Source organism: Pelodiscus sinensis, chromosome 2 (assembly GCF_049634645.1).
Source record: "Pelodiscus sinensis isolate JC-2024 chromosome 2, ASM4963464v1, whole genome shotgun sequence".
NCBI lineage: Eukaryota > Metazoa > Chordata > Testudines > Trionychidae > Pelodiscus > Pelodiscus sinensis.
Window position 1 is genome coordinate 11,556,792 of NC_134712.1, and position 13,926 is coordinate 11,570,717.

General features: G+C 43.4%; 1 protein-coding gene across 3 annotated transcripts in view; it reads right to left on the bottom strand.

Annotated features, from left to right (window-relative positions):
- The window catches only part of KHDRBS3 (KH RNA binding domain containing, signal transduction associated 3), a 318,181-nt gene that overhangs the window by 88,223 nt on the left and 216,032 nt on the right, over positions 1–13,926 (bottom strand). For all 3 annotated transcript variants that reach the window (XM_075920082.1, XM_075920081.1, XM_006123528.4), the window contains one exon: positions 7,262–7,401. In XM_075920082.1, coding sequence (XP_075776197.1) covers positions 7,262–7,401 — 140 coding nt within the window. The remainder of the gene's footprint in view (positions 1–7,261; positions 7,402–13,926) is intronic.

Here is a 13,926-nt window from a genome sequence, read left to right on the forward strand (position 1 = left end):
TGGTCTAAACTACCGCATTAAATCTAAGTTTTGCAGCTTCAGTTACATGAACAATAACTGAAGTAGATAGTAGAGCCGCTTACCATGGTGGTACACTGTATTGTGTCAACAGGAGAGCATCTCCTGTCAACCTCCTTTATGCTTCTCAGGGAAGCAGAGTACACAGATCAATGGGAGGAGAGTGCTCTCCCATCAATTTAGTACGTCTTCACCAGAACCAGTAAAACTGCCACTTGCCAAAACCAGTAAATCCATCTACTGACAAGTACAGACATACCCTCAGAGGTAGCTAGCAGACATTTAAACAGAATTGCATGGCACTTATCAAAAAAAGAATGCAAGAATCACATAATTTTAACTGATTGAAAATTGGAAAAAATACAGAAGATTACAGACAAATGGTATCTACAGATCTCAAAAGAATCAATAAAAGAAGAAAAATTTGTCCAAGACAATGATCTAATCAATTATCAGAGAAAAACGTGTTCTAAGGTAAATGAATTTTTTCTCTAAATATTAGTAAAAGAGAAAACATACAGCAGAATCAAAAGCCTTTGTGATGAAAACCAAGTTTAGGATGCATTTTAAAGGTTTCACTGAGATAGTGAGAAATGTAAGAAGACAGACACTGAGGCCTGGTCTAAACTGGAATTTGACCATATACGACTACATTCAATGTGTATTTTCTAAGTGACCCATCCACATTACCAATTCTGTCACATCACTTTAAGTGTAGCCGAAGTCAATTTAAGTTCTCCTGCTTTTCACAAAGATAACGCTATGCCCAACCCTTGCATGATGAAATTTACAATCGCGTAGATGTAGCATTGCCAGAAAGTCAACACTATGGACCCCAGGGAGACCTCCTGCAGTTCCCTGCCCTGACCGTTGTGGCCAGAACCTGCACATCTACTGCTCTTCCTGGTGAGCTCAAAAAGCCTCACAAAAAGTAGACGGGCATTTCCTGCTCACATATTGAGAGTGAGCAGCACACCATGGCACACAGAGATGATCTTGAACAAGCCTACCAACACTGCAATGATTTGGAATACTTCTGCTCCCACAGACTGCAGTTGCAAGGGGTGAAGAAAAGTGCCAGGTGAAGTGTCCAGGAGATCTTGGAACTCGTGGAGGCATGAGGAGATGAAACCCTCTCCGAGCTCTGAACAAGCAAGAGGAACAGCAACATTTACAGTAAGATTGCATGCTGCCTGGTGGGTAAAGGCTAGTCCAGGTACGCACAGCAATGTGAAGTGAAAAAAAAAATAATCAAGAAACTGAGGCAGTCCTACCATAAGGCAAAGGAGGTGAGCAGATGGCCTGGTGCAGCACCTCATACATGCTGCTACTACGATTGGCTGGATGCCTTTTTCGAGGGGGTCAGACAACTTCCCCAGTGTGGTCGTGGATTCCAGTCAAGAAATACCTGGCGTCAGCATAGTTGGCAGTGTGATGGTGGAGGGAATGGAGGAGGGCACTACCCAACAGCCGATCCCAAAGAACCAGGAGCTGGTCATGATATTGGAGCTAGTCCCCTCCTCCCAGGATTTTTCCTCAGTCCTGCACCATCCCTGTGGAGGACACTTCTGGTGAGTTCATAAGCTTTTTCTAACTTCAAGCGGGTTAAGGCAATGGACTGAGATGTGCAACATGCTTGGTGCCTACACAGCGTAAGGGACCCAGAACAGCTTGATGTGTCTGCAGATGGAGCAGGAGTCTTGCCTGCACAGCTCCATAAAGCTCTTACATAGGAACAGTGACAGGTTAAGAACAGAAGGCTATAAAAAAGTAGTGGAGGGGAGATATAAAAGCCTCAGACTGAGGAGACCTTTGTTTCTAGAGTAACAGGGATGGACTGGTTTAGAACCAGCAGAGGCAATTAGGGCTAAGACCCTGGGGCTAACTGAACAGGCCTGTGGAGTCAGGCCAGCCTAGGCTAATTAGGACACCTGGAGGTAATTAAGAAAACCAGCTCACACGGGCTTTAAAAAGAAGCTCTGCCTAGGAGGGCACTGCTGGGAGTAGAAGGAAAAGAGACAACTGCACACTAGGAAGATGAACCATAGAGAAGGAAGGAAGGTGCTGGAGAACATGTGGGGAAGTAGTCCAGGGGTTTTGGAGCTGTACTATAGCATATTTCAGGGATTCACACAGGCAACTACTATTATAGGGCCCTGGGCTGCAACCCAGAGTAGAGGGTGGGCCGGAGTCACCCCCCGCCCCCCCCCCCAAACCCACCTCACTATTTCCACTAGGAGAAAAGGATTGTGGAGTTTATTCTCTGTTTTACTATATGCTGGCCAATTATGGAAAGAGCTCAACGAACAGCAAACTAAAGCCCTAGGTGTGGCTCCTATGAGCCTCTGAGGCAAGCAAAATCTGCCAGGAAATGCAGGACCCACTGAGTTTTCATAGGAGCTTTGTCAAAATACTTAAGGTTTTTGGGGAGGCCAGCCTTATGCTGTCCTCCAAGGTAGATCACCTTCTGCACCAAGCCATCGGTAAGTGGTCTGGTGTCACTGAACACAAATCATTGCTGCGCAAGGGCCAGGTTTATGGCCACGTTCAATGAGCAGCCACTGCAGATTACTCTGTGTGATTCAGAGAAGACTGGTGTCTCACATGGCAGTCTGGAGAAAGGAGATGGGGAACCTATTGGCACTGTTTCCAAAAAGCCATGTGTGTCGGACACTTATCTCTGCCCCTACAGGCAAGAAAAGAAGCAGTGTCAATGGGAAGCCATGTGTGCTGGAGGCAGCATGTACCAGACTCAGTGGGAAGCTGTCCTCTACTGCTTCCTCTTCCCTGTCTGAAGGCTCCTGCCCAGGCTGGCCCCTTACCATGCCTGCCTGCGGACCGAGTGCATTCTGATGCTGCCCTGAGAACTCTAGGCACCTGCTATAAAGTGCCCATTTTAAAGCAAACATGTGGCCTTGCATGGAACAGATCTCCTTTGTCTTTACAGAGACCTTCAATGTAGGCTAACAGATTAGGGTTAGGCTTAACACAATGTATCTGCTGTAATGAATGCCCTTGTAACTTTTCTTTGCAGCTGGAATAGTAGCCAGATTGGTGCATACTCCCCCTCCTACAGCATTTGCCCACCTGGCTCAGACCCACAGGTGAAAGCAGACAAGAGGACATGTTCTGTAAGCAGGTGGCATGCACGCACCCCCTTGTGGAGGAGATGAGACCAGAGCACCTGGACAGGATTGTGGAGCACCAGGAGAGAAGAGCTGCCAGGGAAAAGTCACCAGGAGACCATGTTTACCTCCCTAACCGCTGGAATGGCTTTGTGCTTGGAGAAGGCCTCCGCTCAGAACACCATCTGCCCTGATGACAACCCCAGTCCTTCCTCCCCCAGCCCTGTTGCTCCCACCCCATGGTCCTCTGGGGCCCCAGGGCTCAGGTGGGGGGGGGCTCAAGGGGAGCTGTACCCTCCAAGCCCTCAGAAGGCAGTCCCACTCACATTCCTGAGCATTCCTTCCCTCTTCTGGTTCTCACTTCTTTCCTTTCCCTACTGTTTTCCCCAAAGAAAAACTCTTGTTCTTTGAACATCAGTCTCTTTATTGCTTGTACTGCAGGGTGGGAAGGAGGAATTAAAAGATAAACACAGGAAATGAAGGGGAAAGAGAGCTACAAAAAGAGGAGAGCCACAAAAAGAGGCTTTTGATAAAACTGTCCTTCAAGGCCTCTTTGGTTTGCGCTGCCCCTTGCTGTGCTCTCCTTATTATGCTGGTGTCCAGCTGCTCAAAGTCTCTGGCTAGGCACTCTGCCTCAGCATCTCACCCTGCCAGGTAAGTTTCCCCCTCGGTCTTGCACAAATTATGGAGCACACAACAGGTTGCCATCATAAAGGGAATGTTGTGTTCGCGGAGGTCCAGGCGAGTCAGGAGACTCCTAAGCTTCCCTTTAAACGTTCAAATGCACAGTCAACCACCATTCTGCACTGTAGCCACTACTATTTGTCCCATGTCTGCATCACATTATGGTTCCACCAATCTGAGCTTGTCTCACAGCGCCAGAAATGGCAGTCTGCTGTGTCCAGAGGATTGATTGATGGCTGCGCTAGCACCAGTAACAGGCCTTGCCTGAGCAGCACCTCCATGCCATGCCGAGCTTCATCCATGTCCTCTTCCTGGAGGAGCAACATGTGGATGCTTCCCAAGCAGTGAGCAATTAGGCACACCATGACACACATCACAATCACAATGGCTTGCTACAAACCGGGCTCCATGATTGCACTGTGATGGTATCTGTGCAGGTGACCAGAGCATGAAAAGGAATGAGCACACTGCCTCCCCTTTATCTCACACAAGGAGGCAGGGACTCGATGAGTGCTTTGTGGGTCAATGGCGACATGAGCCCCTCTAACCACCCACTGCATAGTTTTAGTCTCAGCAGGCACAGCAAGAATAGTCCACTATACAAAGCTGCCCACGGTGGATTACTCAGAGTCAACAGTAGGCTCCTTAATAGGGATGTGCTACTTCAGACTACATTTGTTTCTTCCCCGCAGCGAGGACATGGGTCTTTGACTTCACAAAATCAGGTGGCATGAAATTGACCATAATATATTTAAACTATCTCTTAGGTTTATATAGAGCTCAGGGCATGTCTGTGCTAAGTTATCTATAATTAACCAATTGTGATACTTGTAGGAATTAGTGCACAAAACCCTTTCAGATACAGATATAAGTGCACCTAAAGCTGAACACTTCGGAAACCCCAATAATAGATCATCTTAAGACAAATCAGAGAAGCTCATTAGCCAGAGAAAAGAACCAAAGATATTACCCAAACTAGTAGAAAACTACTAGGCACCAGAATAATATTCTATGAAAGGTCTACAGGATAACCAAGATGTAGTTACTTTCAAATTAAGATACTACTTGCAAAAGTCTGTAACAATTCAAATGTAATTTTACAAAAATAGTAAAAATCACTGTTAAAGCTTTAGAAAAAAGGTTCAGATAACCCATGTTTATCAAAAATCTTCAATGTCAGCAATCCAACTGATTTAAAATATTCACTTAAAATACTGTGCTGAAAATATTACACAAGTAGAATGAAGGGCTGTAGAGGCTCCTTTCTTTTAAAACAAAAAAGTGAATGAGAAGAACACAATGGATTTGCTAATGTTGGTGAACACGAACAACACTGAAGAAGTGAAATGTCAACAGTTTTTAATCGCTGATCGAATAATCTTAAATTTGAAACAGCAGTGTACAACATGTGTACTTTACAACATATAACTTAGCAAACTGTACAGCAATCCTCTAATAGAGTAAATTAGGACAAGGAACAACACTATGACCTGAAAGGAACAAGGCTTCAATTTATTATATGACCATTCTAGATAATGCAAATGCTCAAAAACGAGCTGATTTAATCTGCATTGTTAAATGAGACAAATTTGTTCATTTTTCCAGACTGCCTCAGTTTTCCATTTCCTCCTCCCCCCCGCAAAAAATCTAATCTTAGATTAGTCTAAGGACCATATTTTGAACTTAATTTTGCAACCAACCAATGACTTAGGATTTACTGTAAATAAAAATGCCAGGTATGGTAGAAGGAAAATGGCTTGATTTAAACAGTAGCAACAGTTTTCTCTCTAGAAATCAAGATCTGATTTATCAAGTAAATCTCCTGCATTACTTTTTTTTAAAAAAAAACACCAGTTACCCAGTCCCTGCCTTCATACACACATTCCAGGGATTCAAAGAACTTGGGGGGGGGGGAACCCCTTAGTTGTCACTTCTATACTTCAAGAAATGGGCATGCAGAGGGTTAATAATAAAGGCAAACACCTGTTCTTGTAGCAGAGGAAAGTACTATAGAAGAAGCAGCATATTTTCTCCCCTTTCTCCATCTAACAAAAATGCTTGCTAAATACTCAAATTCAATCTGAAGGATTTAGACATACGGCTTTTTAAAAATTGAGCAATGGGTATAAATGCAAACTTTAAAACACCCATGTGAACTTATGTTTTTAGTGCCTAAACATGCTGAGTTATCACAATAATGTTAAAATTTTTAAAACAGTATATCGTGTAAAGTTAAAAAGTTAAACCAAATTAGTCTTACATTCAGACATCAACAAAAAGGAACACAGACCATTAATTGTTTATCTAAGAAATGTGTCCCTGAAATCCAATATATAGCAGCTAAAACAACCAGATCTTTGTGGGAGTAATGATGCAACACCACCTGTATCAGTGAATACAGTTGCTTGAAAATATAACTGAAATATCTTAAGGAAGAAAGGATGAGATGCTGGCTTTTGGGCTAGTGACTGCAACTAGAATTCAAGAGGCCTGGACACTAATCCTAGATGTGCCTATGAACTACTTTGTAACCTTGGATAAGATTAACTTTTCTGTACCTCTGCGTTTCTTATATCTACAATGGGAAAAAATACATACCCTATTCTTACCTAATAACTTAATCAATTAAAAAGTACAGTACTGATCACAACCCCTCTTAGAGATTGAGATAAATAGCATTTTATAACCCTTACTATATAACACAACTAGAGCTTCTGATTTTTGGGTTTATTAGTTTGGGAGGGATATTTTAGAAAATTGAGATTTATGTAGGTGCCCAAATATTGGGCAGCAAAAGAGGATTACGGCTCTGTTTTTGTGTGTGCGCACACACACACACACACACACACACACACACACCCACCCCTCATTATGATATATACTACTGTAATCTCATTGTAATGTTCCCTAGTGCACTTTAACATAATACAGTTTCAAACAGTTAATTTAAATCACACGAGGGAATTGTTTATACACACCAGCAGGGCCTACACAGATCAGCTAATGCACAACACTCTAGTGTAGTTCAGAAATCACAACCCCACTATGCATTACCATTCGTCATGGACAAGATACAAGTAACCATATTATGTTATTCTGGTCTTAAAGCAACTGTTTCTTTTGGACAAGAGGTGTTTTGTGTGGGCTTATCAGATAAAATGAAAAATCTGAAGTCCTACTTATAACTAATATGAAACCACTGTTGCTAATTCTAACCTTGATTCTAATGTGAATCCAGCAGCATGAATCCTTCTGGAAAACCAAGATAGGTTTCTCACTTTTTTTGTACTTCACAATCATATGGTACAGAGTTGCTGTGCCAGTCTTATTTTACTTATATAATACTTAACCATATGCTTGAGAGTTATACTTGATTGAAGACTGAGCCGAAAATGACATGTTGAAATAAAACTACTGCATTCTGAGGTGCCTACCTGGCCAAAGCAGGGACTGGTACGCCTCGTGCTCGAATTGGTGGTTTTCCGCGAACAACTGGAACGTCTGCATTTTCTGAGCCACCATTCAGATACGTTAATTCTTGGAGCTGTGCCTGTCTGATTTCATCATTGTAGTCCTAGACAGAAGGGTGGAGTGGAAAGCTATTTAACCAACACAGAAAAACATAACAAAAAATGCTTCTAAAAAGACTTTTATAGTATTCCAGATTAATTTTTTTAATGAAAAAGCTTTAGAAACAATAATAAAGTAAAATGTGGCAATGGAACTCCAATTTACCCCAAAATATTATTAGAGCATTCAAATAAAACATGATGTTGAGGGGTCCCCCCCTTAAATCCTCTTTTCCTTTCTGAGGCTGCCCATTATCCTCAGCATATTCTCCATTTTAAAAAGTACTAAAAGGAGGAGAGGCTTTATTAAAATAGACTAGCAAAAAAAATCAGTACTTAAAACACTACACATGCCTCTTAATTTAGAAAGAATATCAGGTGAGATCTGATAGTGGAATCACATCCCACTGCAAAGTAGTGAAAATCCCATTACTTCATTTCAGCTTGTCAGATCTGATGAAGCTGCAGCCCAAGGCATTTTGACTGCAGGCCCATGTACCACAGGGAGAAATTGTGAGCTGATAGAAGGTAGATTAAATGACCTGCCCAACAGCTCATTTCCATCGTTAAGTTCTGATTCTATGAATTTCTTCCATATATATGAGTAATTTTATCCAAATAATAAACATAGTGGAGTGCTGAAAATATTTCCAATTGAAAAAAAAAAAACCTAAAAATAGACTTGCATAAGTAAACTGAGGATTCACTGGATTTATTTGGTCTTTGATAGAGCTGCTTGTAGGAAGACTGCAGAATTCATAACAAAGTTATCTGCACTGCGTTAATAGAATACTTCTTGAACACATGCAGACCTTGAAATATTATAAGCTATCCTCCAAATTGAGTAAGTTATACAGGAACAAAACAGATGTTGTGAGCTAAAAGTACACCCAGATCTGAATTTATCAAATTCTGTTTAGTATAAATGAGCCAAGGATTGTAGTTTTAGTGTAAAAAAAACCCAACAAGAAAAAAGTTAGTATTCAAACCAGACTTTTTAATGTGCTCCACCATGTACCGATAATAAATTCTAGTTCTCACATCATTTCACTCATTTAGTTCAAGAAACAAGTATATTGTGTCTATTCCTTTTCCACCTAGAGGTGGAAGCGTTTTATTCAAATACTGTCAGTATTTAAAATTCTATTTAGGGAAGAAAATAAATATTTATCTCAAAATGGAAGTGGAATTTTATTCTATATGTGACTCAGAATGCAGCCAAAGAAATATCAAAAGTAGCCTCTTGTATCTTACGTTACTATGAAGCACAGAAACTGAATTAAAAAAAGAGGTAATGCCACTCTAAGAACACTGGCACCCATCTGTCACACTCTGCTTCCTCTCAATTGTAAGGTTTATTCTTAAACAAAAGAATGCTTGAGTTTTCCCTCATATTTCATTCCAGAAGGCAGCCTTTTGGTTGAAACACAGGTACTAAACAGCCATTTTACCTTTAAAACACTTTCTATACCCTTGGGATATTCAGACAGGATAGGTTACAGTTAATTCTCCATTTAGGCAGGAAGGCCACAGCAACCAATCAGTATAGTAAAACTCCATTGGTCCGGCATTCAATGCTCCGGCACCATCAGGAACCTGGAAGTGCTCTGGCTGCCGGACAATTGGAGCTGCTCTGCGCCCGGCTTCCCCGATTCAGCCGCTGCTGAAACTGACCAGCAGCTGAATTGGGGAAGCCGGGGGCAGAGCAGCTGGGGTGCTGCCCGTTGGTCCCATAGTGCTGCCCCTTGGCGCAGCAGGACCAACCCGGTAGCACCCCAGCTGCTCTGTCCCAGGCGTCCCGGATTCAGCTGCTGCTGAAACTGACCAGCAGCGGCTGAATCAGGGACACCTGGGGCAGAGCTTGACTATCGGAAGGGGGGGGGGGGCTATGAGGGGTCTGGGGTGGCGTCCCACCCCACCCCAGACCCCTCATAGCCCCCCCTTCCGATAGTCCGACATATCTGATAATCCAGCACCCCCTGGGTCCTAAAGGTGCCGGATTATCGGAAGTTTACTATAATAAGGATAGGTGTACATTAGAGAGCTTACAGCACTGCCTGCCACTGTACAATCTCATGTAGCTGCTCTATGCCAATGCTAGAGAGCTCTCCAGTACACATAATTAACCTGTCTCCGAAAAGCACCACATAGAAGTGTGCACTAGCACTTATGCCAGTGTAACATGTTGCTCAAGTGGAATGAATATTCATATCTCTGATAGAGATTTTAAAATGTGTTTAATTAAAAGTAACCATGTAACTGCTGAAATTTTCAGCAGTTACATGCAGAGTGGCAGGCAGCTCCCTGGGAGGCAGTGGGAATGGGTAGCTAGCTTTTAAGATGGCTTCCCCTGCGTACCAGGGGCCTGCACGTAACCGTGAAGGTTAACCAGTGAGCCCAGGCTCATTGGTTTAACAGTGTACAGAGTTACATTTTCACAACCCTAATCTGAGACACAAAAGCTTTGCCAACGTAAATTATGATAGCTAAAGAAACCTTTTACTGTACTTTCGTAGATGACTTTTGTAACAGTTTTATCTCCAGGATCCGTGTTCTTTCTAAAGCAACTGCTTCAGTAAACTGTTAATACTTTAAACTTGTGTAAGCAGCAACATTTTTACTGTAATAATAGCTTCAATTAATACCCACATGTAAATTAATGCGATGAGGGGAGGGATGTTTCATTCTGATTGACATATGGTGGATGGAAAGAAATAGAACATAAAATATCTGTTTCTACACCTCCGCTACGTCTAGACTACATCCCTTTTTTGTAAAAGGGCTATAAATTAGACGTATCGCAATTGCTAATGAAGCGGGGATTTAAATCTCCCCCGTTTCATTAGCATAAAAATGGCTGCTGCTTTTTTTCGGCACGGAGGTTTGTCGGAGAAAAGCGCCAGTTTAGATGCTGATCTTGCGGAAAATAAAGCCTTTTCCGAAAGATCCCTTATCCCTCTATGAAATAAGGGATAAGGGATCTGTCGGAAAAGGCTTTATTTTCCACAAGATCAGCGTCTAGACTGGAGCTTTTCTCCAGCAAAGCTCCATGCCGAAAAAGAGCGGCAGCCATTTTTATGCTAATGAAGCAGGGGAGATTTAAATCCCCGCTTCATTAGCAATTGCGATACGTCTAATTTACATCCCTTTTACGAAAAAAGGATGTAGTCTTGATGTAGCCCTCATGTATACAAAGTCATGATGGATGGGAATTGTACATAGGAATCCCTAAGCCACAAAATACCAAATTAAACATATGGTGGACAATGAATAATATTAAGGAACTGCTGGATAAGCACAATGATTAAGATGCATTGGTTAAAGCCTCCAACTAAGGAAAGCAGAGGTAACTAGTCAGCAGAACTGAAATAAGACATAAGTTTGAAGTGGGTGAACTTCCCTGTCTAGGGAATGGATTCCCTTAAGAATACTTCCCATTATGGCTTTATCTCCATTCTAAGCATTTTGACATCCTAGAACCATGGAGGAGAGTACTGGGCATCAACGTCCTAAGGAGGCTGACCGCCTGGAATCTTTCTTCTAGAAAAGCAAAAGAATAGAACTGTAGCCTAGCTCCGGAGACTTGAGTACGCTGGCATCTCTCTCTCAAGTTATTAATCTGATATGTTTTAGGGATATGGTGAACCAAAAGGACCACAGGCATATTGGAAATCTTGAGATTTTTGAGGAAAAATTTAGGTATTTCTATCTTTAATAGGGGTTATCTGGGAGAGTAATTGATGCTAGCTAACTCTGAATTACTGATAAATTAGTGCTCTGATTACTTGCAAAAAAATTATAAAACACCATCCTCTGGAATAAGCACTCATGGTATTCATCATAAAAACTATTTTGAATTAATTAATAAAAAACACCCTGACATCAGAACATAAAAATGACCATAATTGTTTGTCTGATTTAGACACTGATTACTATCTTATGAATAAGAGATGGATAAAGTATTTTGCACTTTCAGTTCAGGCATGCCACTTTTATGGATAGAGGGAGAGACTTGTATTTTGAAAACATGCAGTAATGCATATGAAAAACTGTTTTCACCCATCTGTCCATAGTTATTTCAACCTTGCACTTCCAATACCATGACAGACCTCCTCCAACAGGGATGGGCTGGTGAATTTGGTGTCAGCCAATCAAAACAATTTATGGGGATTTATTTCAGAGATTATAGTGGGAGACTAACAAAATCTCATAATTGATTCTTCCCCTTACATCTTGAAAAAAAAAAAAAAAAGGAAATGAATAGACAAAAGCTTTGTATTGGAGGACATGTTCTTTCTGGTATTGTTACAAGTGGAAACCTTGTTTTCAGACCTCTTAGTTCAACAGATGCATTCACATCTAAACACACAGATGGTTATATTCAAAATACATTCGGAGAGCTGTAGCATAGCTTTGTAGTGACGTGCCTGCTTTGGGTGGTGGTGAGGTACTATCACAGAAGCTGTATAATAGGGGTGGGGAAACTCTTTTGGGTCAGGGACCACTGACCCACAGAAAGGAAAAAAAACAGTCGGGGGCCGCACACAAGCGAAAAGCAAAAAATCAAAATCAAATCCTCACTGATGTGGCCCATGACTGAGAAGGAGAAAGACAATTCCCACATTCCCCTCACACACCAGAGTCTTGGGAGGCACAGCCTAGTAGAGTCTGTGTGCTTCAGCTCCAGGGGGGATTGGCAGGGGTGTGTGTGCTGGAGTGTCAGTGCAGGTTCCCCAATGTTGAGGGGGGTGGCAATACCTGGGGGGCTGGATCAAGGCAAGCCAGGGGCTGCATCCGGCTCCCGGACCTAGGGGTTGCCAGGTTTCTGGTATTGTACTGGACAGTCCGGTTTTTGCACGCTCTGTCTGGTAAAAATCAGAAAATACTGGACATGTGCAATGTCCGGTATTTTCTGATTTTTCCGACTGCACACTCGTCAGAAGCCTGGCGGGGGGAGCGGCTGGGAGGCGGGGCCGCGATTGCTGCTGGGAGCCCTCAATTGGTTGAGAGTGAGGAGGAGGAGGAGGAGGAGGAGGAGGAGGAGGGGAAGCCTCCTCCTCGCTCATGCGTTGCCGAGAGCCTGCACGGGACAGGTAGCAAGTGCCCAGGTCAGTCCCGCTCTCCGCCGGCCAATTTGCTCACCGCCCCCTTTCCTGGCCAGCCAGTTTTCCCCTCCTGATAATCCCTGGCAACCCCCCCTGCACCCTCCAAGCTCTGCTTCCCGCCGGCCCGTTCCTCTTCCTTTTCTCCCCCGGCCAGCGCCACTGCACCTCTCCCCGCCCCCACCAGCTCTGCTTCCCGCCTCCCTTCCTCCCGCCCCCCTGCAAGCCCCCTCCCCCATCAGCTGTGCTTCCCGCTCCCCGTTACACCCAGCCCCCCCCTTCCTCCCGGCCAACACCTCTGCACCCCTCCCGCCCCCCCCCAAGCTCTGCTTCCCATTCCCCCCTTCCTCCCAGCCAGCCCCATGTCCTTCCGGCCAGTCTCCCCTCCCCCGATATCCCATGGCCAGCTCCGTTCCACTCCCCACCCCCAACCAGCCCTGCTTCCCGTTGGCCCTTCTCATCTCCCCCACCCCCTTCCGTTAGCTGTTTCCAGGCCCCCAACAACTTTGGTCCCTCTCCCCCTTTTCTTTTTTCCTGCAACAAAATTTTTTCCCTGTGGGTTTTTTTTGGGGGGGGGGGGGGGGGGAGGAGAAGGGGGAGGTGTTCGGTGTTTTTCTTTCAGCCATCTGGCAACCCTACCCAGACCTGATGTTCTTCCCCATCCCTGCTGACTCCTTTAGTTTTTTTTTTTTTTTTTTTTTTTTAAGAGTACTGTCAGGCAGAAAAACAAGTTACTTAGTAGGCCTTGATTTTTGAATAGGGAATCAAGCCTCCTATGAATAAGGTCTCGAAAATCTCTCAATGTAAGTCTTATAAAAACGCACAATGTATTAAAGCACCTAAAGGAAGCAGTACATAGGAAAGTGTACCATATGAAGATAGGTATTTTGATAGGCAGGCATCCCTGGTAGATATCCTTCTACTCTTTAGTAAGACCTACCAAACCTGTTCTAAGCAAGTTTGTTCTCTGGGATTTAGCCATGAAACTTTTGGTTCGGTTGGCACAGCTGACCATAATCATTGGACATCAGGTGCTCCAGGAGTGAGACTTGAGACAAAACAGAGGTCCAGAAGAGTGGAAAACCAGTGCTAGTGAGACCACATTAGGGCTAGTAATATAAGTTGGATATGGTCTTGCTTGATTTTTTTAGTAGCATCCGTGACAGGAGTAGGATTGGGAGAGGGAACAAATTAAATCTTTTTCTGTCTAGTGCTACAGGAACTTCTTGTAGAAAGAAGAATTGGTAACATTTTCTCTTGAATTTTTTTGCAAATAGGATAATTTAGGAAGCCCTGCAATGCTGGAAAATGCATATGGCTGCATCTGGGCAAACTACTTTTGCTGATTCAAAAATTGCTTGTTCAGCCTGTCTGCTAGAATATCAGAGCAGCCATGCTGGGTAAGACCAATAGTCTATCTAGCCCAGT